The sequence below is a fragment of the Myxocyprinus asiaticus genome, chromosome 32, assembly GCF_019703515.2.
Source record: "Myxocyprinus asiaticus isolate MX2 ecotype Aquarium Trade chromosome 32, UBuf_Myxa_2, whole genome shotgun sequence".
Taxonomy (NCBI): Eukaryota; Metazoa; Chordata; class Actinopteri; order Cypriniformes; family Catostomidae; genus Myxocyprinus; species Myxocyprinus asiaticus.
The window spans coordinates 977,864-1,003,486 of NC_059375.1; the positions used below are offsets into that span (position 1 = coordinate 977,864).

General features: G+C 38.5%; 1 protein-coding gene across 6 annotated transcripts; it reads left to right on the plus strand.

The window, feature by feature from the left end:
* The first annotated feature begins 10,550 nt into the window (after positions 1-10,550).
* On the plus strand, positions 10,551-25,528 carry c32h10orf88 (chromosome 32 C10orf88 homolog). 6 transcript variants are annotated; one of them, XM_051667798.1, is made up of 8 exons: positions 10,551-10,568; positions 10,803-10,985; positions 11,146-11,343; positions 11,428-11,500; positions 11,560-11,778; positions 14,930-15,228; positions 23,765-23,995; positions 24,795-25,528. In XM_051667798.1, the coding sequence occupies exons 2-8, from the start codon at positions 10,849-10,851 to the stop codon at positions 24,973-24,975; spliced, it is 1,338 nt and encodes a 445-aa protein (XP_051523758.1). In that variant the 5' UTR covers positions 10,551-10,568; positions 10,803-10,848; the 3' UTR covers positions 24,976-25,528. The 6 variants fall into 6 exon arrangements, with proteins under 6 accessions (XP_051523758.1, XP_051523759.1, XP_051523762.1 ...); XM_051667797.1 differs by lacking the exon at positions 10,551-10,568 and adding an exon at positions 10,601-10,639; XM_051667799.1 differs by lacking the exon at positions 10,551-10,568 and having other exon boundaries at positions 10,588-10,985; positions 11,578-11,778.
* The last annotated feature ends 95 nt before the right edge of the window (positions 25,529-25,623 follow it).

Here is a 25,623-nt window from a genome sequence, read left to right on the forward strand (position 1 = left end):
CTGTATGTCTATATACACTCCCTCTGGAGAACACCAAATTTGAAGTCCCAATTTACATAATGCATCTCTCCCTAACAAATTAACAGTAGTCTGATTTGATACCAGGTTAGGTATGGTTGCACTTTTGTTTTAAGTTTGTAGACAAACTGGAGCAGTCATAGGAATTAGCTGCATTTATCCCGAGAATCCTATTGTCTTTGCAAATTTTCTAGACAAGGGGAGATGTGAGGCATAATTTGAATTTACACATGTGTAAACTGCTCCTGTGTCTACTAGCATGGGCATGGTCTTTCCCTCTATTTTAACCTGCAGCATAGGTTCTAGATCAGCATTTGTTGTTAAAATTGGAAGCTGACTCTACCCTGTAGTATTCTCTGGGCATCCCTAATATCCTTGATTTGGACCTCCCCAAGGGTTTACTGGGCCTTGAGATGGACCTCGAAAGGGCTGTTGCCAACCCTAAGATCCCCACACCCCCTTCCACCCCCAGGTGGCTGTTGCCATGAAATTTATGGGGCAATTGCTTTTGTTATGTCCAGGCTGCCCACATCCCCAGCACACTCCCGTAGGAAAAATTTTAGGCCTGCCTCTTCCTTTCTGTTCCTCTTGTGATGGTTTTCTTTTCCATCCCTTCGTCCCCGGCTGTTGAGCATAGACATTGACGATGGGTGCAGGGATCTGGTGTGTATTTGTAGGGATTGCTGTGGATAGTTGGTGATGGAGCATTTACAGGAGCCATTACTGTCATTTGCTCTGATTCTTCTTTCTTTACTGTAGCTTTAATCTTTTTCTTATGCTTATTTGTTAGTTCTTCAAGTTGTAACTGAGTCAGTTTTCTCTGTAACTCTTTCTCTTGGTTCTTGAGCTTCTGTTAATTTTTTCTGTATTGCTCAACTGCATGAGTCACATGGTCACAAAACTCCTTGTGTGTTTTGGAGGTTAAGCTGACCTCATCCTCCAGCTTGCTCTTTACAGCTTGTGGCTTGGCATCTATCACAGCATTTCTAAACAATGTAGCCATTAATGGGTCTCCTTCTGGATTCCCTTCAGTCTCTTGCTTCCATCTTTTCAGTTGTCTCTGGACATAGGTGATTGGGTTTTCTGTTTCCCCCAGCTGTTCCTCCTTTAATGCCTTAGGGTCCACTCTGGTTGGATACTCAGCACGCATTGCCTGCCACACTGCTGGACGGTATGCATCAAAAACAGTTCCATCCATGTAATAAGAGTCCACAGCTCTGTCCAGAACAGATACTTGAAGGATTTCTTCCATCTTTGCTCCTCCTACAAATTTTGCCAGGAGTGCTTTAAAGTCCCCCACAGCTAAAAGTCTGCCCATTGTTTGTCCTTCAACACCATTTTCAAAGGATTTCATGAAGGCATGATACTGCAGAGGGTTACCATCAAACACTTGAATTTCTCTTTTAGGCAGAGAGGACAGACATTGTTGTTGAATCAATAATGAAGTAATTTCATTTTGTTAATCCATAATATGGAGAACTCGATCAGTGTTACCTGAACCAGCATTAGCACTACTTTCATACTGAGCATTAGTGTTTACAGAAACACTCAGAGTGGTCTGATGTGACCTTGGACTAGTCTGAGGATAAGGAGTTGGGGAAATGTTCCTTTTTGGCTTTGCACCCAAGTCAGCATAATCCTTAGATTGGTCAATTCATTTTTGAGTCCCAGCTCTCGAAGGAATAAAATTATTTTGCATCAGCATTGAGTGTTGTCCCTTGTCCTTTGTCAAAATAAGAACTCATTCCATCGGACTGATGAGTTACATCACTTTTACCACAAGACATATTTGAGCCCTTATGCACCTTTACTTTGGCTATTGATGCAGCGATTTCCATTCGCAACTCAAAATCGTCATTCTGTTTCCTTAAGCATTGTTCTTGTTTTTCTATTGCATGCTTCTCCTTCAATAATTTTTGACGTACCAATAGAGCTGCTATATTGGCCTCAATAAGTGCAGAAGAGGTTGTTGATGTTGTTGAAGTTCTTGTAGCACAGCTGTGTTTGCTGGATCTTTTGCTATTAACGTTTGAGATGCTGTCACTTGGATTTATGTCATCTTGGATGTTATGTAATGGAATATGAGAAAAATTCTGCATTCTTGAGTTGTTCAGAGTAGCTGTTTTCGACTGTTGCTCCTTAAGTATGTTTACAATTCCTGAAATGGGCACTGGTTGATCCTGATCAGTAATGTTTGATCTCTTGATTTCACTCATCCATTGCTCCACATCTTTTATAAATGCATCGCTGTATTTGTATATGCTTGAGAACCACTCCTTCTGTTTAGTTTGCTCATCCTCAGGTAATAATGGAATACCTGAATCATGAAGTTTGATTGTCTCTTTAAAAAGCTGCATTAAATGTTCAAGTTCAGACTGTATAGCTGATTCTTATTTCTTACTTCTTATTTCTCTGCATGAGCTCTTTGATGGCTGGTATAGACATTTTAATCACATTTACATTTCTTTTTCTTTCTTTCTGAAGCTGTTCAATTTTGTTAGCCACAGCCTTTACAGTAAGTTGAACTTTTCTTTTAAAATTTTCCTGTTCAGGTCCAACTCACCAGGCACCAGTCTCAGAATCACTCATGATTATTTTCAATGGTATTGCCAAGCACAATCAAAGTCATGCGAACCTCCGCGTCGCAGCACGTATAAATGCAAAACAATCAAACACTTCCCAAACAATACACATCATCAGAGATAATTCACCATTCTTATAAATTCATGAAAACCCGTGACTCTGGAAAAGAGTTTGCAAACACACCAACAGCAATGCGTACTGGCAAACTGTTTCCAAACATCAAACCTCAAAACAGATTAAAGCACAAAATCACAACGCAATGGCCTACCGCTTCAGCTTCAGCTTCAATGAACATGTCCAAATGTGGCAGTCCAAACTGTCCTCCATGTAAAAATCCCAATCGTGAAATAATCCATTTCCAGTTAAACGAGCAAAAGCAAGTTCATATTCCATCAGCAGAGCATTTCCTTGATTATCCAGTATGCCGATGGAGCTCTTTCTGTAATCCAAAGTAGATTTGAACGTCTCACAGTTTTTTGTTGACTAGTATTCCAGCGACTTCAATAAAAACAAACAATTTGCCGCTGAGGGGCTAAACAAGGAGTTAACTTCTGTGACTCATCAACAAGATAGTCCAAAATGCTTGCATCTTCACTCTTTATTTAATGATCATCCAACATGCAAAGATCATTGCATTTAAAAACATAAATTCAGATGATGGTGTTATTAAAAGACATTTTTGATACCTTAAGCCATTTCTACAGTCAACAAAAAATACATGCTCCCAGCTCACCCCCTTTCTCCTTACTACACATACAACCACAGGTGTTTATGCACTTTGTTCCCATTGTCACATGACATTTAGAATTTAAACAGACATCACACAAATTACATGGCTCCTATACAGCTAGATGTTAAAATATTGTCAAAAATTTTTGTTAATCGATTAAGTGAAGTTATGACATCTCTTATACATATAGATCAGGTGGGGTTTATTCAGGGTTGTAGCTCTTCTGATAACATTAGGTGTCTCATCAATATCATGTGGTCAGTGGCGAATGATCAGATTCCGGTCACTGCCATCTCACTTGACGCCAAAAAGGCAATTGATATGGTAGAATGGATTGTCTTTTTAGATTTTGGAAATATACGGGTTTGGGAATACTTTTATTGGATGGATTAAGTTACTTTATAGACATCCGGTAGTGGCGGTACAAATAAATGGATTCATTTCAGATTATTTTACTCTGGGTAGGGTCAACCGGCAGGGTTGCTCTCTTTCCCCATTATTGTTTTGTTTTGCCCTGGAACCATTAGCAGCTGCGATAAGAAGGGAAGATGATTTTCCAGGGGTGGTGGCGGGAGGTATGGCGCATAAGTTTTTGCTTTATGCAAATGAAATGAATTAATTATTCATCTCCGACCCTTCTAGATCTATACCTTGCCTCCACAGGATTATTAATTCCTTTTATAAATTCACAGGATACAGAGTCAATTGGTCTAAATCTGAAGCATTGGCTCTGACAGCGTACTGCCCAGTAACGGCTTTTCAGCCGGGCACCTTCCAGTGGCCCCAACAGGGCATTAAGTATTTGGATATTTTATTCCCAGCAAATTTGTGTGATTTAATTAGAGTTCATTTTGACCCTTTAATAAAAAAATTTCAAGCGATGTGGGAAGGTGGGCTTCATTACATTTATCTATGATTGAGAAGGTTAATGTTATTAAAATGAATTGTATTCCAAAATTTAACTACCTGCTACAATGTCTCCCTGTAGATGTCCCCCTCTCTTATTTCAAGTAATTTGATAGCATAGCGAAGTCCTTCATTTGGAATGGTAAGCGTCCCAGATTACATTTCAATAAGTTACATAGGCCGATTGACAAAGGCGGGCTAGGCCTACACAAGATTTTGTTTTATTATTATGCATTCCCTGGTTTTGTAGTGAACAGGATGTTCTTGCCCCTATTTCGCCATTGCAAAGCCTTTCTATCAAACTAACCGGAGGAGTTAATTTACACCCCGCTGTCTCGCATTTGCACTAGGTATGGTCAAAAGTGTCCATAGTGTTTAATTCCGACATTTATTTAAATGTTGCCTCGAGCATATGGCAGAATCCAAAATTATGTATTAAGAAGTCCCCTTTCTGCTGGTCAGAGTGGATTGAGATGGAGGTTAATATGCTAGGTGACCTATATGAGAGTGGAGTGTTGAGATCTTTTGAAAATATGGTTCAACATTTTGTGATTCCCAGATCTCAGTTCTTTAGGTATTTACAGCTGGGCCACCTGCTCTGTACTATTTTGGGAGTAGCATACACCCCTCTAAAGCGGCAGATACTCTGGGAGTGGTGATTACGGCTTTTGGAAAAGGTAATGCGGCATCAGTGTATTACTTCCTGCTAATTCAGAGTCTGGGGGATGGAGCTTCAACTTCTCTCAACAGATTATGGGAGAAAGATTTCAACTTGGTATTGAAGGAGGGAGTGTGGGCTAGGATTCTAAAAAACATAAAGTCTACATCTAGAGATGCAAGGGTACACCTTATACAATTCAAGATTTTACATAGATTCTATTGGGGTAGGAGGTGAAGGAGAAAATGGTGGATCTTACAGGGAAAGTTGGAAAGAGGTAAGAAGTAAATGAGGGGGAAAAAGGAAGGATAGAAGTGGTTCAGAAGAACCAGATGAACAAAGTGAGGAAAATATTAAATGCATCATAAGGTTTGTTGATCAATTTGGGGTAAGTAAAATTAATCCATTAAAATAGATGATAAATAAATCTATTGGAAATATAGATTTTGCAAAAGTACTATCTGATGGAAATTTGTTAGTGGGATGTAACAAAGAAGAACAGGCAAATAAAGCTCTTAAACTTAAGGAAATTGCCAGAATTAAAGTGGTTAGTACAAACAAAGTAGGAGAAAAATGGAACAAAAAGGTGTTATTTCTGGGGTACCACTTAACATAGAAATTAAAAGTAATGTAAAAGGAGGAATAATATTGAATGCGCAAAGAATGAAATCAAATGTGGAAGGAAATAGGAGAGAAACTGAATCAGTAATGATAGAATTTCAAGAAGAAGAAATACCAAAAAAAAAAAAAAAGTGATGTTAGGGTTTATGACCTATAATGTGAGAGAATATACACCAGGGCCAATGAGATGTTTCAATTGCCAAAAGTTTGGACATGTTGGCTCAAGGTGTAGAGATGAACGTAGATGTGCACACTGTGGAGGGAATCATGAATATGTAAATGTGGGGAGGGAGTGCAACCAAAGTGTTGTAACTGTGGAGAGGCCCACAGTGCTGCATATAGTGGATGTGAAGTAGTGAAATGGGAAATAGAGATACAGAAAAGGAGAGCAGAGAAGAAAATTACATATGCCGAGGCTGCAAAACAGATTAGAGGACAAGAGATAGGTCATAATGTACAACATGGGAACAGATGGGAGGAAAAAATGAAGTAACAAGGGAAAATATAAGAATTGAAAAGAGAAAGTTGGTAACATTTATTGCAGGAATTATAAACAGTACAGCCGGGATTGGGGCTTTTCCACTGCACGGTACGGCTCGACTCGACTCGACTCTGCTCACTTTTTGGGGGTTTTCCACTGTGAATAGTACCTGGTACCTGATACTTTTTTTAGTACTACCTCAGTCGAGGTTCCAAGGGAGCCGAGCCGATACTAAATGTGACGTCAAAACCCTGCAGATCACTGATTGGTCAGAGAGAATAAGCTAGATGGCAGGTTAGCTTACCCTTGTGCATTGTCTTTGAGCTAACACAGTGATGTCCTCGTCTGCACTTTGGTGTATGATTTCCCAAACTCTCCTGTTTTTTTAGTTGTATTTTGTCTTGCTGCCGTCAGCCTCTTTTGAAACAAAGTTTGTCGTCTTACTGTTAAAAAGAGCCACATGCCGAGAATCAAGAACACCATTCCTTCGATATCCTCCATTGCTCCTTTGTTGTGTGTTTGTGTTACATTTAAGATGATGTCACGGCAGTAGAGGCTGTGCAACTATGACAATCAGCCTATAATCCCACCCATGTTGAGGCTGCACTAAACTGCAGTGGAAAAGCAAGCTCAGAAAAGTAAAGCGAGCAGAGTCTTGTCGAGTCGAACCGTAACGTGCAGTTGAAAAGTGCCATAAAACTCTAAAAATACAATTGATAGTCATAGCAGCAATACATCACCTAGGAATGGAAGGGTTAACATGGGAAGAAGTAAGAGATGAACTCCAGATAAATCCAGTCAAGAATCATGTGGATAATAATTAGTTATGGCAGTAATACTTCAATGGAATGCAAGATCTCTAATAGCAAATGGTCAAGAGTTTAAGCATTTTATTGAAGGATTACTGATAAAGCCAGATGTAATTTGTGTTCAAGAGACATGGTTGAAACATTATATGAATTTTGTTTTACAAGGGTATATAGTATTAAGAAGTGATAGGGAAGAGGGAATGTTGAGGGATGTGCAACATTTATTAAACAAGAAACACCATATAGAGTACTGGGAAAGGGAAAAGATCAAGAATATGTTGTGGTGGAAATGTGGTGTAGGGAACAGGAGATGGTGATTATCAATTATTATAATCCGTGTAAAAGATTAGAGTTAGACAGACTGTCGGAAGTACAGGGACAAGAAAGACAAAGAGTAATATGGTGTGGGGACTTAAATGTGCATAATACACTTTGGGCCAGTAGGAACATAGATGCAAATGGAAAGGTAGTAGAAAATGTAATAGAGGGAAAGGAACTGGTATGTCTGAATGATGGGAGGGTTTCTAGGTTAGATGTTTATACCGGATTGGAATCAGTGCTGGATTTATCATTAATGTCTAATAATTTGGCTAGAAAATGTAATTGGGAGGTATGGGAAGAAAATAGCATAGGGAGTGATCATTACCCAATAGTCACAACAATGGATATTGACACAGATAAGATAGCAACACAAGGAGGGGGAAGGTGGATTTATGAAAAAGCAGATTGGATTGAATTTGAGAGAATATGTGAGAAAAGAGTGACAGTAATTGATGAAAAGAAGATATTGAGAAATTAAATGAGAAACTTTGTAAAAGAATCCTAGAGGCAGCATCAGAAACAATACCAAAAAGTAAAGGGAGAATGAAAAGGAAAGCTGTTCCATGGTGGACTGATAAGTGTAGCAAGGCGATAAGAGACAGAAATAGAGCTTTTAGAAATCTTAAGAGAACACATAATTATACACAATTAATTGAATACCAGAGAGCCCAAGCGGTAGTGAGGAAAACAATAAGACAAGCTAAGAGAGGAAGCTGGCAAAGTTTTTGCAATGAGATAGGAAGATCAACTCCAGTAGGAGAAGTGTGGAATATGATCAAGAGAATGGGGGTAATAGAAAGGAATGAGAGTATCCAGTATTAGAAGTAGAAGCTGAAGTAGCAGTTACAGACAAAGATAAAGCAGAAATGTTGGTAAAAGCTTTGGTCCAGATACATGGGTCAGGGAACTTAAATGAAGAAGGAAGAAGCAGGAGAGAAATTACAAAGAGAAAATATTTACTCTAGAAGAAATGAAAAGAGCTTTAAATAAATCAGCCAATACTTGTACATTACCGTGGAAGGATCAAATAGGGTACGTAATGCTGAGACATCTTAAGGATGGGGCAATGAGGAAACTGTTGACACTATATAATAGAGAATGGGAGGAAGTTAGGCATCCAAATGCATGGAAAGAAGTTATAATAATTCCTATTAGGAAGCCTGGGAAGGATCCATCTAATCCCACTAATTACAGGCTGATTACATCGAATATATGTAAAATTATGGAAAGGATGGTCACACAAAGGTTAACATATTCTTTAGAAAAGAGAGGACTAATAATAAAATACCAGAGTGGATTTAGAAAAGGAAGAGGAACAATGGATCCTATTGTGTGTCTGAAAAATGAAATTAGAAAAGCACAGATAAATAAAGAATCAGTTATAGCTGTATTTTTTTATGTTGAAAAAGCATATGACATGATGTGGAAAGAGGGTCTTCTGATAAAACTAAAAATGATGAATATAGGAGGAAGATTTTATGGGAAATAGGAATATTCAGGTAAGGGTAGGAAATGAAATATCAAATAGACATGAAATAGAAAATGAGTCTCCACAAGTTTTCTATAATGATTAATGATGTTTTTTCCCAAGTTCAACCAGATATATGAAGATCTCTTTTTGCAGATGATGAGGCAATTTGGAACAGAGGAAGGAACATTCTGCATATAAATAGAAAGATACAAGAAGCAATAATAAAGGTGGAAAAATGGGGATTTAAATTCTCAGTAGAAAAGACAAATACAGTAGTTTTTACAAGGAAAAGGTTCACCAGAAATGAACCTGAAAATGTGTGAAAGAACATTGGACAGGATGAACGTTTTAGATTTTTAGGAATCTTATTTGACACAAAATTAAAATGGGCAGATGATATAAATAAAATAGCTGGAAAGTGTCAGAAAGTAATAAACATCATGAGGAGTTTAAGTGGAGTAGAATGGGGTACAAACTTCTCCTCATTAAAAACTATATATGTGACAATGATTAGGTCTGTGATTGATTATGGAAGTATAGTATATGGGTCAACATCAAAAGCTTTATTGGAAAAAATAAATAAGATATAAGCTCAAGCTCTGAGGCAGTGCAGTGGAGCAGTAAAAACAACATCCATATCAGCTCTACAAGTTCTGACAGGAGAGATGCCACTAGAAACAAGGAGGAAACAGCTAATGATTAATTTCTGGGTCAATCTTAAAGGGCATAAAGAGGAACATCCTACAAAAATGGTGATACAAGAAAGCTGGGAACAAGATAAAAGAAATAGTTTTGGATGGGCTAGTAAAATATATGCAAAAGAAATGGGGATTAATAGAGTCAAGATTGGCCCAACAGTTGTAATCCCAGAAACAGAACCGTAGGTACATAAGACACCACAAACAGACATGCATATGTTGGAAATAAAGAAAGCAGGAAGAGGGGAAATAGATTTACCAACAGAATTTTCAATCCATGTCAGTGTTAATTACCCCCAATATATACAAATATTTACAGATGGATCAAAACTTCCAGATCATCACTCAACTGGAGCAGCATTTATAGTACCAAAATGGAAAGAAAGTGGAATAAAACGAAGTTCAAACTATTTGGGAGTTTATACAGTGGAAATGCTGGCAATATTCATGGCTTTACAGTGGGTAGAAGAACACAAACCAGAATACATTTTAGTATGTTCTTAAGAGCCTGAGATCTTTCAAATCCAGCCAACAAGATATTCTGTTTAGAATTTTACAAGTACATACAAGAATAATTCGAGAGGGTACAGTAATTAGGTTTATATGGGTTCCGGCACATGTGGGTATAAAGGGAAATGAGGAGGTGGATAAATTAGCAAAACAAGCATTACAAAGAGAAACAATAGAATTACAAGTTGCATTAAGTAAGTCAGAAGTTAAAGCAGTAATTTGGTGTAAAGCAATAGAAGAATGGCAAGGAAAGTGGAAGAATTAAATAAAGGGTAGATTTCTTTACAGCATAACCAATAAAGTTAATCAGAAAATAGGAAATATAGGTAAGTCGAGGAAAGAGGAAGTTGTTTACAACAGAATAAGGTTAGGACATTCAAATTTAAATAGTACACTAAAAAATAATAGGAAAACATCCAGATGAGTTGTGTGAATACTGTCAGGTTGAGGAGAATATAAAACATGTAATTACTGAATGCACTAAATATGATGGAGTTGATGAAGAATGGAATTAAGGAGTGCAGTATTAAGGAATTAACAAATATGTCAAGTTGGAAAAACAGTAGAACTTTCTTTGAATTCATAAGAAAAACAGGATTGATAGGTAGAATTTAAGCTCTGTTCCACACTCCGGAGCAGAAGGTGGCGGTAATGCGCCATTTACGTTGGATGCCAGCCGCCGTTAAAAACCCAGAAGAAGAAGAAGAAGAAGAAGAAGAAGAAGATCTGCAGTCTCTTCACACTCCAGTACAGGAGGTGGCGGTAAACAGTTGTTATTTTACTCAGACATATGATGTGAATGGACGTCTGCTGCAGCACTGGACAGATATACTGTATATTCACTATATCAATCTGTAGTGTTAGATCGAAAAACGCTACTTTTATTCTATTAATTGATCAGATAACGCCGAATAGTGCAAGAATGGAGCATTTCTGTTTAGAACCCTTCACACATCAAATGTAAAACATTCATCTTTATTGTGTTTTTTGATCCAGCTCGTATCGCGGCAGTTCTTCTGGCAGTAAAGATCATTTGTCCAGGATGAACTGCTGTAAAGATGGTCTGATCTCTGTGTACTGCTCATGGTCGATCTCATCACAGAAGCAGCTGTCTGATATCATCATTACAACACAAAACAACAAACCCACTGATGACGACTGCAGCTTTGATCATGACAGGTGAGTGTCACTTTCACCTGATCGGAGCTGCTCACTGAAGTGTTATTTAAACATCAATACTGATTTTAGTGTACAAGTTTAAAAAGCCTTTACACTCCAAGCCCCACTTCATGATGTCTCAGTTGACTTTTAACGAGTGGATGCAGGTGTATCTCTACAGGTGTGAAGCGGTGTGTTTGGATCGAGCTGAGGAGGACTGTCCATGTGTCATCACGCTGATGTGTACGCCAGACTCTCCAGCTGTGATCAGCAGTCTTCAGGTGCTCAGTGAGGCACGCACTATTGAAGTGTACTCGCTGTCTGGAGAATACTGGGGCACCTGCCGTGGGGAGGAAGTTCAAAGATCACACAGTGATGGGTATTTTAAGAGCAGTTCATAGGTATAAACCTTACCATGTTTAGGCTGAAATCATCATGACTGACTGCTGCTGTTTTCTGTTAGTTCTGAGGATAAGAGGTCTTTCTACAGGAATTGTGTGGTGTTGGAAAGTCCTGCTGCATCCTGTGAGATGAAGGTATGGCGTGCATGTCATTGAATGTCTCATTCTAAACATTCAGACTGACTCAGCATCAGTGTGGTGTCTTTGTACAGCTGCTGTCTCTGGGTGGACGCTCCTCTGTGGCTATCGCCCGCCTGGGTGTGGGACTGGAGACGCTCATGGACAGGCAGGGAGGTGCGAGCGTGGATCCAGGCATTGACCTTCAGCGGGTGCGGGCTATGATGGAGGAGATGGGCACCACTCTCTCACCAGGAGCTCAGAACCTCATGGAGCTGGTGCAGTGCCAGCAGAAGGTCTGGATCCTGTCTTTTATTGAAGTAGACTTCTTTATCATCATGACTACTCTGATCTTTGCAACACTGGTTGTATTATATATTCAAAACATGTATGTGTGCATATATTTAAACATATACACACTACATGACTGATCACAGACAAGTTTATTTAGTCTACTTTGAGTACACTTCAGATCGATGGCTTCAGCGCTAGCACACACAGACTAAAATCCACAAAACTACAATTATAATTTGTGAATATCAAGTTTCTTAGGGTGTGTCCACACTTGTAGTTTGGTTCTCTTGGTTCTCTTGGTCTGGACCAAAAAAGAAAATGAAACATGTAGTCCTGGTTCGCTTGGCGTTCACACTGGCATTTTTAACACCGAACCTAAAGCTACAAAACAAAAGGCATCAGGAAAAAGTTACAACCTGATTGGACAGCTTTTATGACGTACATTTTGTGACGGAACTTGCCGAACATCCAAAATAATGCTGGCTGCTGGGCGAAATGCGCTCGTTAGATTTATATAAGTACATATGGTGGTATTTTTACCAGCTGAGAACAAAAGAAGAGCTAATAAAATGTGTAAAGGAGTCAAAACAGCGCCAGGAATTCCTCCGTTGCACACACAAACAAAGATATGCTGCAAGGACGGCTGACGGCGGTTCCGACGCCTGTACCGAACTGTAATGGGCAACACAGCTCCTATGATGAGAAGAACCAGGTATGCTTGAGGTCAGTATTAAGCAAATTACTTCCTGTTTTTGGTCCATTTAGATGTCTTTGGTCCATGTAGCGTGCATATATCAATCGAACCGCACCAGAGTTCGTTTGGAAGCGGACCGAGACCCACTGTTCAGGCGGTCTCGGTCCGCTTGTCTGGTGCGCACCAAGGTTCGGATGGCAGTGTTCACACTTGTTCAAATGAACCGCACTAACAGAGCAATCACACCAGAGTTTGTTTTAATCAAACCAAACCTGCCAAGTGTGAACACACCCTTAGAATATCATAGCGAATTGTAACCACCTAGAATGCTGTAGTAACCACATAGCAATGCACTGTCAACCACCCATAACACCCTAGAATCATGGCAGCGAGTATTGCACAGGAAAGCACCACTCATATTATCTTCAGAAAATCTTCAAACATAGTTTATTCTGCTGTTTATCTGCCTGTTTTTGGCAGAAATTATTTCTTGTAGGCGTTTCTTGCAGTATTCTCTCAGTATCTGACATCACCAGACATTTTTGCCCACTCCTTACAGAACAGCTTTAGCTGTGTGTTGTTTGAGAGATTTCTTGTCTTTTCTGTTGCCAAAGTGACTTTTCTTTTCAACAAGTGTGATAATTTCTTCAAAACATGTAAATGAGATCAACGTTTACCTCGAAGTTGTTGATCTTCTCATTACATGCTGCCATTTACTTGCAAAGATGCAGAGTTAATGCCAGTTTTTATACCAAGTCATTTTCCCTGAGGATTTGCAGCAGGGTCAGAAATGAAGGGGGGCTCGGGGCAAAAATGCCACCAAAATACAAAATGTGGGGGCAAAAAATGCCCCTAAAATGAATTATTTTGTGTTTTATTCGATATAGTATTTACTATTCTATTATAGTCCCAGTTAAACGTAGTATGTCATTTTTACGTGTTGATTTAATTCTTAAGGTAATAGGTAATATAGTCTCATTCTTGAGAATTTGTATTAATGAAGTGATTATGTAGTAGAGCTGGTCGAATTAACGCATTAACACATGGGATTAATGAAAAAAGTCGAATGCCTTTATTAAATCATGATTAACACATTTACCATTATTACAGCATAAACCAGCATAAACGCTTGGTTGGAACAGCGGAACCTTTGCGATGTGTCTGTCCGGAGTCATTACACTGACACACACACCACAAACAGACACAACAGCAGTGTCAGTGATCAAATGATGGAGAAAGGAGCTCTTAATGCTATTTGATGGACAAAACAGACCAAATCAAGTATTTTCAGCCAATGTAAGGCTCATTTTAATTACCACAGAAGCACATCAAATTTGTAAGCGCTTTTCATGGTGAGTTCAAAGCAGCGATTAATGCTGGCGTTGACGCTCTGACACCAATCATGAATGTGGCTTCACAATTGTTGTAACAAAGCAGATATTTACAGTCTATCAGCAGATTAATATTGTGGAGGATGTTTAAGGGATTTAATGCCCATTGCAATGAATATGCAACATATGGGGAGACTAGTTCTTTCAATTAGTCAAACTCCCACTTAGACTTTGGGAAATGTTTAATGTTACTTGAATTGGTGCTATTTTAGTGCATTTTTATCTTTATATTGTGGAAAGCTTTGTTTGGAAATGTTAATAAAGCATTATAGTGCAGTTACATATTGTTTTATTTTATCTCCTATATAATAAATTAATGCATTTTGACTGGAAAATACGTATATTTAGAGTCACATTTCAGCACGAAAAATCTGCGATTAATCACGATTAACTATGAAAATTAGGCGGTTAATTGTGATTAACTACAAAAATTATGCAATTAATCACAATTGACTAGGAAAATGAATGCGATTAATCACAATTAAAAATTGACTGATGGCACTATTAAATTGACATAAACAGATGACATACCATTTGTTTTAAATGGTTTATTTTAACATAAAGGTAAAAAAAAAATGCCCCTAAAAATCAAATCCAGGGGGCAAAAATTGTCCCTTAATGTAAAGGTTAATTTCTGTCACTGATTTGCAGGGATCCACTTTTAATATTTTTCTCAGAAATTTGACCTACTCTGTCCCTCCTCCCAGCCTCTCAAATAACTGTTTCAATGTTTCAACAGGTCCCAGATGTCCAACGTTTCTGAATAACTTTTCCTTAAAATTTTTTATATTCTGATATATTATAGTCTGTAACAATATATATCATTGTTATCGACATTGGTTTTTGCTTGTATTACCCACCCCTTGTAGGTACTTCACAGCACTGAATAAATTACTTATTTCCTGTCATATTCTCCAGCTGTAGAATTTTTCAACCTGACACAAACAATCTCCCTTTTTCCTTTTAATTCCAAGCCTTTTAATATTGGACAACAGTTTCTTTGAGGCTGTGCGTTGGGTAGTTTTTCATCACAATTGAACAGTCCCTCTCTTTGTGTATTGTGTTCAGAATAAATCAGACATGCTGGGTGGATTCATTCCTTTGCTCATGGGAGGTGGAGCTTTAAGCTGTCTGTCAAGAGGAGGCGGAGCTTCCAGCTCTGCAGGGATGGAGTCAGGTCAACATCAGCAGAATCTGTCCAGCAGTGAACACAACCAGATCCCAGGTGTCATGTCCTCTCTGCTGAGCTCTAACACAGACCCGATCAGCCCAGAGCTGCTGCCCATGTTGCAGAGCGTATGCGGTCAGGTCACACGTCTCCATCTGGAGGAGGCCATGACTCCAGAGAGGAAGAGGAATGGAGAGCGGTAAGTGTGTCATATGTGCTTCTGAATGAACTGTTGTGGTAGCCAGTCAAGTGTTCAGTTGTGAGTGCAAATACTTTCTAAACGGTAGTGCTGAAAAATACATATATAAATCACGAGAATTCTGAAAGCATTTAATTATCTTAATGTCCTTCCAAAACAAATGTTGGGTAAGTAACTCAAAAATCAATCCACTACAAATGAATAATTACTTATCTTTAATTGTAATCAGACTACTTCATCATAAAGGAATCACATTACTAAATACTTGCTTTCTAAAACACTTTTTCAGCCCAACGAATTCAAATTAATGTCTATATTTCCTCCTTTATTGTCACACCCTTCAGCTGTTTATTTTACATAAATATGATTTTAGTAATGTGTAAACCAAGTAATGTACTTAAAAGTAATTGTCATATATACAGTTGTGCTCAAGTTTGCATACCCTTGGAGAATTGGTAATATATGTACCATTTTTAAAGAAAACATGAGTGAGCAGGCAAAACACATTTCTTTTATTTCTTATGGGATTCATATTCAACTGTAGGTTATAACAGAATGGCACAATCATAAAACAAAACATGGCAACAAAGAAAAAAATAAAATGACCCCTGTTCAAAAGTCTGCATTCCCTTAGTTCTTAATACTGTGTATTGCCCCCTTTAGCATCAATGACAGCGTGCAGTCTTTTGTAATAGTTGTCTATGAGGCCCCAAATACTTGTAGGTGGTATTGCTGCCCATTCATCTTGGCAAAATGCCTCCAGGTCATGCAAAGTCTTTGGTCGTCTTGCATGAACCGCACGTTTGAGATCTCCCCAGAGTGGCTCGATGATATTAAGGTCAGGAGACTGTGATGGCCACTCCAGAACCTTCACCTTTTTCTGCTGTAACCACTGGAGGGTCAACTTGGCCTTGTGCTTAGGGTCATTGTCGTGCTGGAAGTCCAAGAGCAAATTGTCTGCCAGTATTTTCTAATAACATGCTGCATTCATCTTGCCATCAATTTTCACAAGATTCCCCGTGCCTTTAGAGCTCACACACCCACAAAACATCAGTGAGCCACCACCTTGCTTCACAGTGGGGATGCTATTCTTTTCACTATAGGACTTGTTGACCCCTCACCAAACATAGCGCTTATGGTTGTGACAATAAAGCTCTGTTTTGGTCTCGTCACTCCAAATTACAGTGTGCCAGAAGCTGTGAGGCATGTCAAGGTGTTGTCGGGCATATTGTAACCGGGCTTTTTTGTGGCATTGGCTCATTAAAGGCTTCTTTCTGGCAACTCGACCATGCAGCTCATTTTTGTTCAAGTATCGTCATATTGTGCTCCTTGAAACAACCACACCGTCTTTTTCCAGAGCAGCCTGTATTTCTCCTGAGGATACCTGTGGGTTTTTCTTTGTATCCCAAACAATTCTTCTGGCAGTTGTGGCTGAAATCTTTCTTGGTCTACCTGACCTTGGCTTGGTATCAAGAGATCCCTGAATTTTCCACTTCTTAATAAGTGATTGAACCGTTCTGACTGGCATTTTCAAGGCTTTGGATATCTTTTTATGTCCTTTTCCATCTTTATAAAGTTCCATTACCTTGTTACGCAGGTCTTTTGACAGTTCTATTCTGCTCCCCATGGCTCAGTATCTAGCCTGCTCAGTGCATCCACGTGAGAGCTAACAAACTCATTGACTGTTTATACACAGACACTAATTGCAATTTAAAAAGCCACAGGTGTGGGAAATTAACCTTTAATTGCCATTTAAACCTGTGTGTGTCACCTTGTGTGTCTGTAACAAGGCCAAACATTCAAGGGTGTGTAAACTTTTGATCAGGGCCATTTGGGTGATTTCTGTTATCATTATGATTTAAAAAGGAGCCAAACAACTATGTGATAATAAATGGCTTCATATGATCACTATCTTTAAATAAAAGATAAAAGTTTTTTTTTTTTCATCAAACCAAAATTTCACCATTTCTGCCAGGGTATGCAAACTTTTGAGCACAACTGTATATATTTATATTGTTGTTACCAATACTAGTGAAATCCACCAGTTTCAATACCACAGAAATGGATATAGCTATTAATGTACACTACCGGTCAAAAGTTTTGAAACACTCATTCTTTATTATAATATTTTTTTTCTTCACATTTTAGAATAATAGTAAAGTCATCAAAACTATAGAATAACGAGGTTTTGGGTGACGCCATGCAAGGAGCAGACATGTGAGCGACGAGCTCTGCGCACTTTGCTGAATTTTTGATTATTCTCATGTTATAATCTGGTGAAATTTGATACACCCAGTTACACATTTGTCCTTTGTTGCAAAACATGGCAAAGAAGTCAAAATCCTCGGGCTCTGGAGATATTAAAAGACACTTATGTGTTCAGGATGAAAGCCCCAACAGGCCTACAGACCGGGGACTCAATTTGGATGGCGCTGTGGGAGAGGAGATCCAGCGTCAGTTGTCCAACATGTCGGTGATGTTGATGAAGATTCTTGCTGACTTGGAGGATCTCGCTGTAATACGTCGATCGATTACGGCGATGGAAATAAAATTCTCTGAGTTAGTTACAAGAGTGTCAGATGCTGAGAAATGAATTGATTATTTGGAGTCTTCGGAGAGGGAATTAACAGCTAATCCACCTGCGACCAAAGTTGATCTGGAACATCTCCTTGAAAAGCTTGAAGATCTTGAGAATAGAAACCGCAGGAATAACGTCAGAATTGTTGCAATTCCTGAGCATGAGGAGGGCAGAGATATGGTGAAATTCCAAGACGAGCTCTTCCCGAGTCTGCTCGACATAACAGGCCACAAGCTGGAAATCGAGCAAGCTCACAGAGTCCCAGCTCACAGACCTGCTGAGGGAGACAGGCCCCGACCGATTCTGGCCAAATTTCTGAGGTCATCCGATAAAGATCTCGTTGCGCCAGGCAAGGAGCAAAGGGAAGCTTTCTTGGAAGAACCATAATATTTTCTTTTTCCCAGACTTTGCGAGTTCGACGAGAGAAACGCGATCGGTTCAAGGAAACTCTTACATCAGAAAAAGATCTCGTTCGCTTTGATGTTTCCAGCAAAACTGAGAATAGAAACGAAAAACGGTCGCAAAGTATTTACATGTCCCAATCTGGCAATGTCTTTTTATAGAATCAATGTCTGAGTAAACCGTTGGATGTTTCTCATGTGAGTGGGCCTGACTCGCTGTACTTGGCTGGGGGACATTTTAGGTTTTTTGCGTTGGCTCCGCTGTGCGGCTGGAGCTTGTTTTGTGAATAAAACTTTCCTTGAAATTTTGCATTGAAGTTCCCAGACAGATTGAGAGTGGACACTACGGATGACCGCAAAATATCTACATGCTCACACAAAGGATGTCTTTTATAAAGTTGACGGATTGTGTAAGTCATGGTATATACTTTTATGCAGCCTCCGAGTGAATTGACTCGATCATCCGGGGAACAGGGATGCCGGTTTTGTTTCTTTTTGTGTTGGTTCCGCCTAGCGGCTGGAGCTTGTTCTGTTGAATAACACTCCTTTGGGACAGCTGTGGATTAATCTGTTCGTTCTTCGTGCTTATTCCACCTGCTGGCTGTAGTTTGTTTTGAGTATTTTTACGGGACATTGGAATGATTACATCATCCGTTTTTCTTTTTTCTGTTTGTTTTGTTCCGGGGGATGTTCGTGGGTTGATTGTTTCACTAATGGGAAACACAATTTTTTTTTTTTTTTATTATATCAATATGTCAAATGTTAATATAAGTGTACTATCTCTCTCCACATGGAATGTAAATGGATTGGGGCAACCCATAAAAAGAAAGAAGGTTATTACTTAAATGTAAGAAATACGATATAGTGTTTCTTCAAGAAACACATCTTTTCCCTCAGGAAGCTGAAAAATTTGGGAAGATATGGGGTGGACGTGTTTTCTTTAGTGTTGGCTCAAGTAAGAGCAAGGGAGTCATTATACTGATAAATAAACATTTACAATTTAAATTTCTCAAACAGATTAAAGATAAATTAGGAAGAGTCATTATTGTTTTAGCTGAAAGTCAAGGGCAAAGTCTGATTTTGGCTAATATTTACGCATCTAACGCTGATGATCAGGGCTTTTTAATAGATCTTGAGGGGATGTTGCAAGCCGCTGGCACCCCTCATGATATAATATTGGGAGGAGACTTTAATCTTTTGATGGACTCAGTCCTTGATCATAGTGAAGCAAAAGTGTGCAAGCCCCCTAGAGCAACATTGACACTTCACAGGATGTGTAAAAATCTAAAAAACTTTGGCTAACCGATTAAGTAAGGTTATGACATCTCTTATACATATAGATCAGGTGGGGTTTATTCAGGGTCGTAGCTCTTCTAATAATATTAGGCGTTTCATCAGTATCATGTGGTCAGTAGCGAATGAACAGTCTCTGGTCGCTGTCATCTCACTTGACGCCGAAAAGGCGTTTGATATGGTAGAATGGGATTATCTTTAAGATTTTGGAAAGGCATGGGTTCGGGAGTACATTTATTGGTTGGTTTAAGTTACTTTATAGACACCCTGTAACAGCGGTACAAACAAATTGATTCATTTCAGATTATTTTACTGTGAATAGGGGCACTCGGCAAGGTTGCCCTCTTTCCCCATTATTGTTCTGTCTTGCCCTGGAACCATTAGCAGCTGCGATAAGAAAGGAGGATGATTTTCCAGGGGTGGTGGCGGGAGGTGTGGTGCATAAACTTCTGCTTTACGCGGATTATATTTTATTATTTGTCTCTGACCTCACTAGATCTATGCCTTGCCTCCACAGAATTATTAATTCCTTCTCCAAGCTCTCAGGATACAAAGTCAATTGGTCTAAATCTGAAGCTTTGGCTCTGACAGCATAATGCCCTGTAACGGCTTTTCAGCCGTGCGCCTTCCAGTGGCCCAAACAGGGGATTAAGTATTTGGGTATTTTATTCCCAGCAAATTTGTCTGATTTAGTTAGAGTTCATTTTGACCCTTTAATAAAAAGGTTTTCAAGCGATGTGGACAGGTGGGCTTCATTACATTTATCTATGATCGGGAAAGTTAATGTTATTAAAATGAATTGTATTCCAAAATTTAACTACCTGCTACAATCTCTCCCTGTAGATGTCCCCCTCTCTTATTTCAAGCAGTTTGATAGCATAGTGAAGTCCTTCATTTGGAATGGTAAGCGCCCCAGGTTAAATTTAAATAAGTTACATAGACCAATTGACAAAGGTGGGCTAGGCCTACCCAAGATTTTATTGTATTATTATGCATTCAGTCTCAGATATTTGGCTCATTGGTCGCTTCCACCTGAGAGAGCTCCTCCCTGGTTTTGTATTGAATAGGAAGTTCTTGCCCACAGTCTCGCCACTGCAAAGCCTTTCGATTAAACTAGCTGGAGAGGTTAAGTCGCACCCCGTTATTTTGCATTTGCACTCGATATGGACAAAGTGTCCAGATTGTTTAATTTGGATATTTATTTAAAGCAGCCTCGAGAATATGGCAGAACCCTAAACTATGTATTAAGAAGTCCCCTTTCTGCTGGTCAGAGTGGATTGTGAGGGGGGGTTAATACACTCGGCGACCTGTATGAGAGTGGAGGGTTGAGATCTTTTGAAAATTTGGTTCAACATTTTGGCATTCCCAGATCTCAGTTTTATAGGTATTTACAACTTCGCCACCTACTCTGCACTATTTTTGGGACTGGCACGCACCCCCCTAAAGTGGCAGGTGCTTTGGGAGAGGTGATTGCTGCTTTTGGAAAAGTATCAGTGTATTACTATACACTAATTCAGAGTCTGGGGGATGGAGACTTGACTTCTCTTAAGAGATTATGGGAAAAAGATTTGAATTTGGTATTGGAGGATGGAGTGTGGACTAAGATTCTTAAAAATGTCAAGTCTGTATCTAGAGATGCAAGAGTTCACCTTATGCAATTTAAGATTTTACATTGATTTTATTGGACCCCTTCTAGATTATATAGGCTTGGTCTTAAAGGCACACCCACTTGCTGGCGATGCCAGTCAGAAGTTGGAGACACTACCCATGTCTTTTGGGGGTGTGTTAAGATCCAGGAGTTTTGGTTGAGGGTTCAGAGGTATTTGTGTGATGTTTTGAACACTCAGGTTTTGCTTTGTCCCAGACTCTGTATTTTGGGTGATGTCATATAAAAAAAACTGGGTTCTGACCAGTCTCATGATCGGCAGGCAAGTAATTTTAAGGGGCTGGAAGTCAAGTGGAGTACCCTCTTTTGTGGTGTGTGGAAATGGGGAGGGTAGCTGCATTTGAGGAAGTGGTAAGTAGAAGGCTGGGGTTTAGGAACTTATTTGCTAAAAAATGGGGCAAATATTTAGTTTTTTTGGGGGAATCTCGGGGAGGGGATGTAGAGAGTGTAGTTTAATCATGTATGTTTATTATTTTATTTATTTGTGTGTGTGTGTATGCATGTATGTATATGTGTGTGTGTGTATATATATATATATATATATATATATATATATATATATATATATATATATATATATATATATTTATTATTATTTTTTGGATTCTGTGTGTGTGTGTTATGTGGGACCACAGGGGTGTTTGTTAGGGGTCAGTGTGGGATTGTATTAGTAGGGTTTAAATGTAAAATGTTGATTCATTATATATGTGTTGAGTTTTTTTCCACTGTCATATGCACATGAATCAATAAAAATGTTAATTACAAACAAAACTATGGAATAACATAAATGGAACTATGGGAATGATGTTGTGACTAAACAAAATCCAAAATAAATCAAAACTGTGTTATATTTTAGCATCTTCAAAGTAGTCACCCTTTGCCTAGAATTTGCAGACATGTACTCTTGACATTTTCTCACCCAACTTCTTGAGGTATCACCCTGGGATGCTTTTTAAACAGTATTGAAGGAGTTCCCATCTATGTTGGGCAATTATTGGCTGCTTTTCTTTATTATTTGGTCCAAGTCATCAATTAAAAAAAAAAATTTAAATACAATTTTAGTTTTATAATGAATAAATTAATATGGTGGCATAATTATATTTTTGTCTACAAAACTTATTTCAAACATTTAAACATACGCATTCAGATCAAAAGATTTTTAAGATCATGGGAAACATTTCAGTCAAGTGTTTCAAAACTTTTGACCGGTAGTGTATGTAGGGCTTTACTGGTTGTTTAGATCAGTGTTACTATCAGAAATAATTAATAATTATTTCTTTAGTTATTAATTAATATTTAAATTAATTAATTGAATCTAACTCATTAAAACCTCATATGGGGCTCCAGTAAATGTAGTGTGCTACGTTAGGAGCGGGTTTGGTTATTAGCAATAATTAATAATTATCAAAGATAATTATTAATTATTAATCAATAGAACATTAATGAGAATCAATGTTAGCTTTTTAAAATCCTTTAAATCAACAGTTATCAAAGATAATCATTCATTGTTAACATCGATGAAACATTAATTAAAATGAACACTAGCTTATTGATCATTCAAATTCAACAATCATCAAAGATAATTATCAATTATCAAAAATCAACAGAATATTAATAAGGATTAATATTGATGGGACACCACCCTGGAATCAGGGACTAATAACCGAATATTAAAACAGTCTCAATATTAGATTGTTTTCTTAGGAAAATCGACATCCGAAGAATATCGATTTTCGGGAAAAAAAACAATGAATGAAATCTTGAATCCGAGCACTGACATCCCATCAGCATGACACAGGCGTATGCAAAACAAACCAAAACACTTCTCTTTGTAATATAAACAAAGTTTATTTATGCAGTAATATCAATTAATAATTAATACAATGCAGTCAATAAACTTCCGACTTACAACTACAAACTAAACAGTGATATGATTAGATATGGAAATAAAATAATCCTATAACACATAAGGTGTGTGTGTGTGTGTGTGTGTGTGTGTGTGTGTGTGTGTGTGTGTGTGTGTTTGTGGTTAGTACGGGAGAGAGAGAGAGAATTAAGTGACAGCCCTAAAGCCGATTTCACGATAGTGGGAGAGAAAACAGCTGTCAGTTCATCACTCAGAGACGCGGTGGATGGCTCGTAAAAGTCTCGCGTTATTTGACTCTTTAATGGATGAACTTCGTTTCTGTCTCACCCGCGATGGCGAAAATGCACAACAGTCCAATTTGGTTGGACCACAATACAGCAAAACAAATTTGTGATAATTAATACCCTGAGTATTAAAAATGAGCGGACATGGCGGTCCGTAAACTGTACAAGCAAAAACCTTGAAACACAAGAATAACACGCTATAATATTCTATCTCTGCCCAGATATAAACCTCTTACTTGAATCGCATGAGGACACAGGTAGAATGTGTTTTCCTCCGTCCTTTAACTTTGACCCGGTTCCTTGAGGCTCGTGTGATGACGGGAGGCCGTTTCCTCGCTCTGTCAGCGGGCGGTACGGCTGTTGATTCTCGGTGGGCTGGCGGAGAACTCAGAAATGTCGACTTGATTGAAGATGGAAGAGAAATCTTTAATCTCTTCACTTCTGTAGGCCAACGGATGAAGATGCGAATTGCTCGGCGGTCTCCTTCGGATCCATTAGAGTGTTCGGTGGAACACAGAGTAATCTCAACTCATCCAGCGAGATGGACATTGTATGGCCACAGTTTCAAGTCGGACGTTACTTCCTTAAGCCACGAGGTTGCACCGGAGGGCAGCGAAGAGCTGCGTCCACACGCTGCAAACAAAGTTGCTGGAAGCGAATACTGGAAGCATTTCAGAGGTATTTCAACTCCTGATGATGTCATGTTTGAGGGACGTTCTGTTGTGTGCCTCATCCAATAGGAGTTGAGAGTTTGATCCTTTAGTGAGCAAGGCTTCATGGGATTTGCAGTCTGTTTTGGACTCCCTTTGTTTGATTTTGGTGCGATTTTTATCAGTAAGATTTACGACTTGGAGGGTGGGGGCTGAGTTAGGTTTTTACGACTGTATTAGGCCTGCCTTTGTCTTCTATCTGAATACATGAGGCCCAACATGTATATATTTACTTTATATTAAAACAATGCCATATTGTCTTCCTGTGTTTCTCAGCTAAAGTTAACATTGCTTCTTCTTTGTTTTATTATTCAGGTAAATAGTCATAATAATAAAGAACATTAATAGAAACAAACAAAGAATTAAGAGAATTGAGTTGTTTTCTTTTTTTCTGTTTAATATTGTTGTTGTTTGATTAATGTTAACCACATTATAGACAGTGGCAGGTATATTAGGCTTCATTTACACTGCAAGGACTGAACAGATCCGATATTTTGACACATACCTGGTTTTTTGTTGCACCTGTTTGTGCTCCTATAAGACGTAACTGGCTGTATTTACATAATCCATTCACAGGACAGGCATTATGTATAATGCATAAGCACATTTTATCATTCATGCACATTTCCGCTTTCATTACTTCTGAAACTTAAATGGGACATTGATCTCTATCATCCCTGGAAGAACTGCTATCTTTTGTTTTTTAAGAGAAATGCAATACACCAACAGTGCTTCTGTTATTTTGGCCACCCATGTTGATTTTACAGGGAGGGTCATATGTGCTGTGGAGGCTTTGAGCAGGTATTGGAGAAGGTTGTCGAGAAGAGGATGGAGGAGATGGAGAGGAGACTAAAGGAACATCTGGACATGCGTCTGGATGCTCTTCAACAGAGACTGGAGATCACACTTCAACAGGCACTCTCTCAAACACCCCAACATCCACACTAATACACAACCTGAATGCTTTTAAACATTCATATTATTTTATAAAGGGACATTTAACCAGAATCCATGTTAACTATCCCTTTAAAACAGATATGGTTCTAACATTCATGTTTTGCCAACAGTTTGACATTAAAATGTTTTACGGTTTACTACTGTCGCTGATTTTCCTTAGTCTGTCCCAAGAGACATCGGTTGAGTGGTTTCACTGACTTCAGTCATGAGATCTTCACAATTCACAAACTGTTCTTAATAACAGTGTTTTACTGTTGATACTACTTGTAATGTATTCTTTTATTCAAAAGACATTACTCTTGCTGCTACAAGAAAAACCTTTCTGTTATTTGGACTATTATAAACAACTTATTCTTACAGTTTGGTACACATGTTAATTGTCCACACAGTTGATTTAGAGAATGTTTGTGATGACAGAGGTGTGTAATATTACCTGAATTGCCACTGTGAATTGACTTTGTGTTATATGTTTACACTAATCATACTGGAGAACTAAAGACAAAAAAAAGAAAACAATATTAAAAGCTATTTATACTAAAACTAATATGCTTTGTTTGTGTTATTATTCAAGAGGATCTTTGATAACACTGTGTAACACAATTTCCTTTTTTTTTTTTTTTTTTTTCTGGGTAGTAAGTG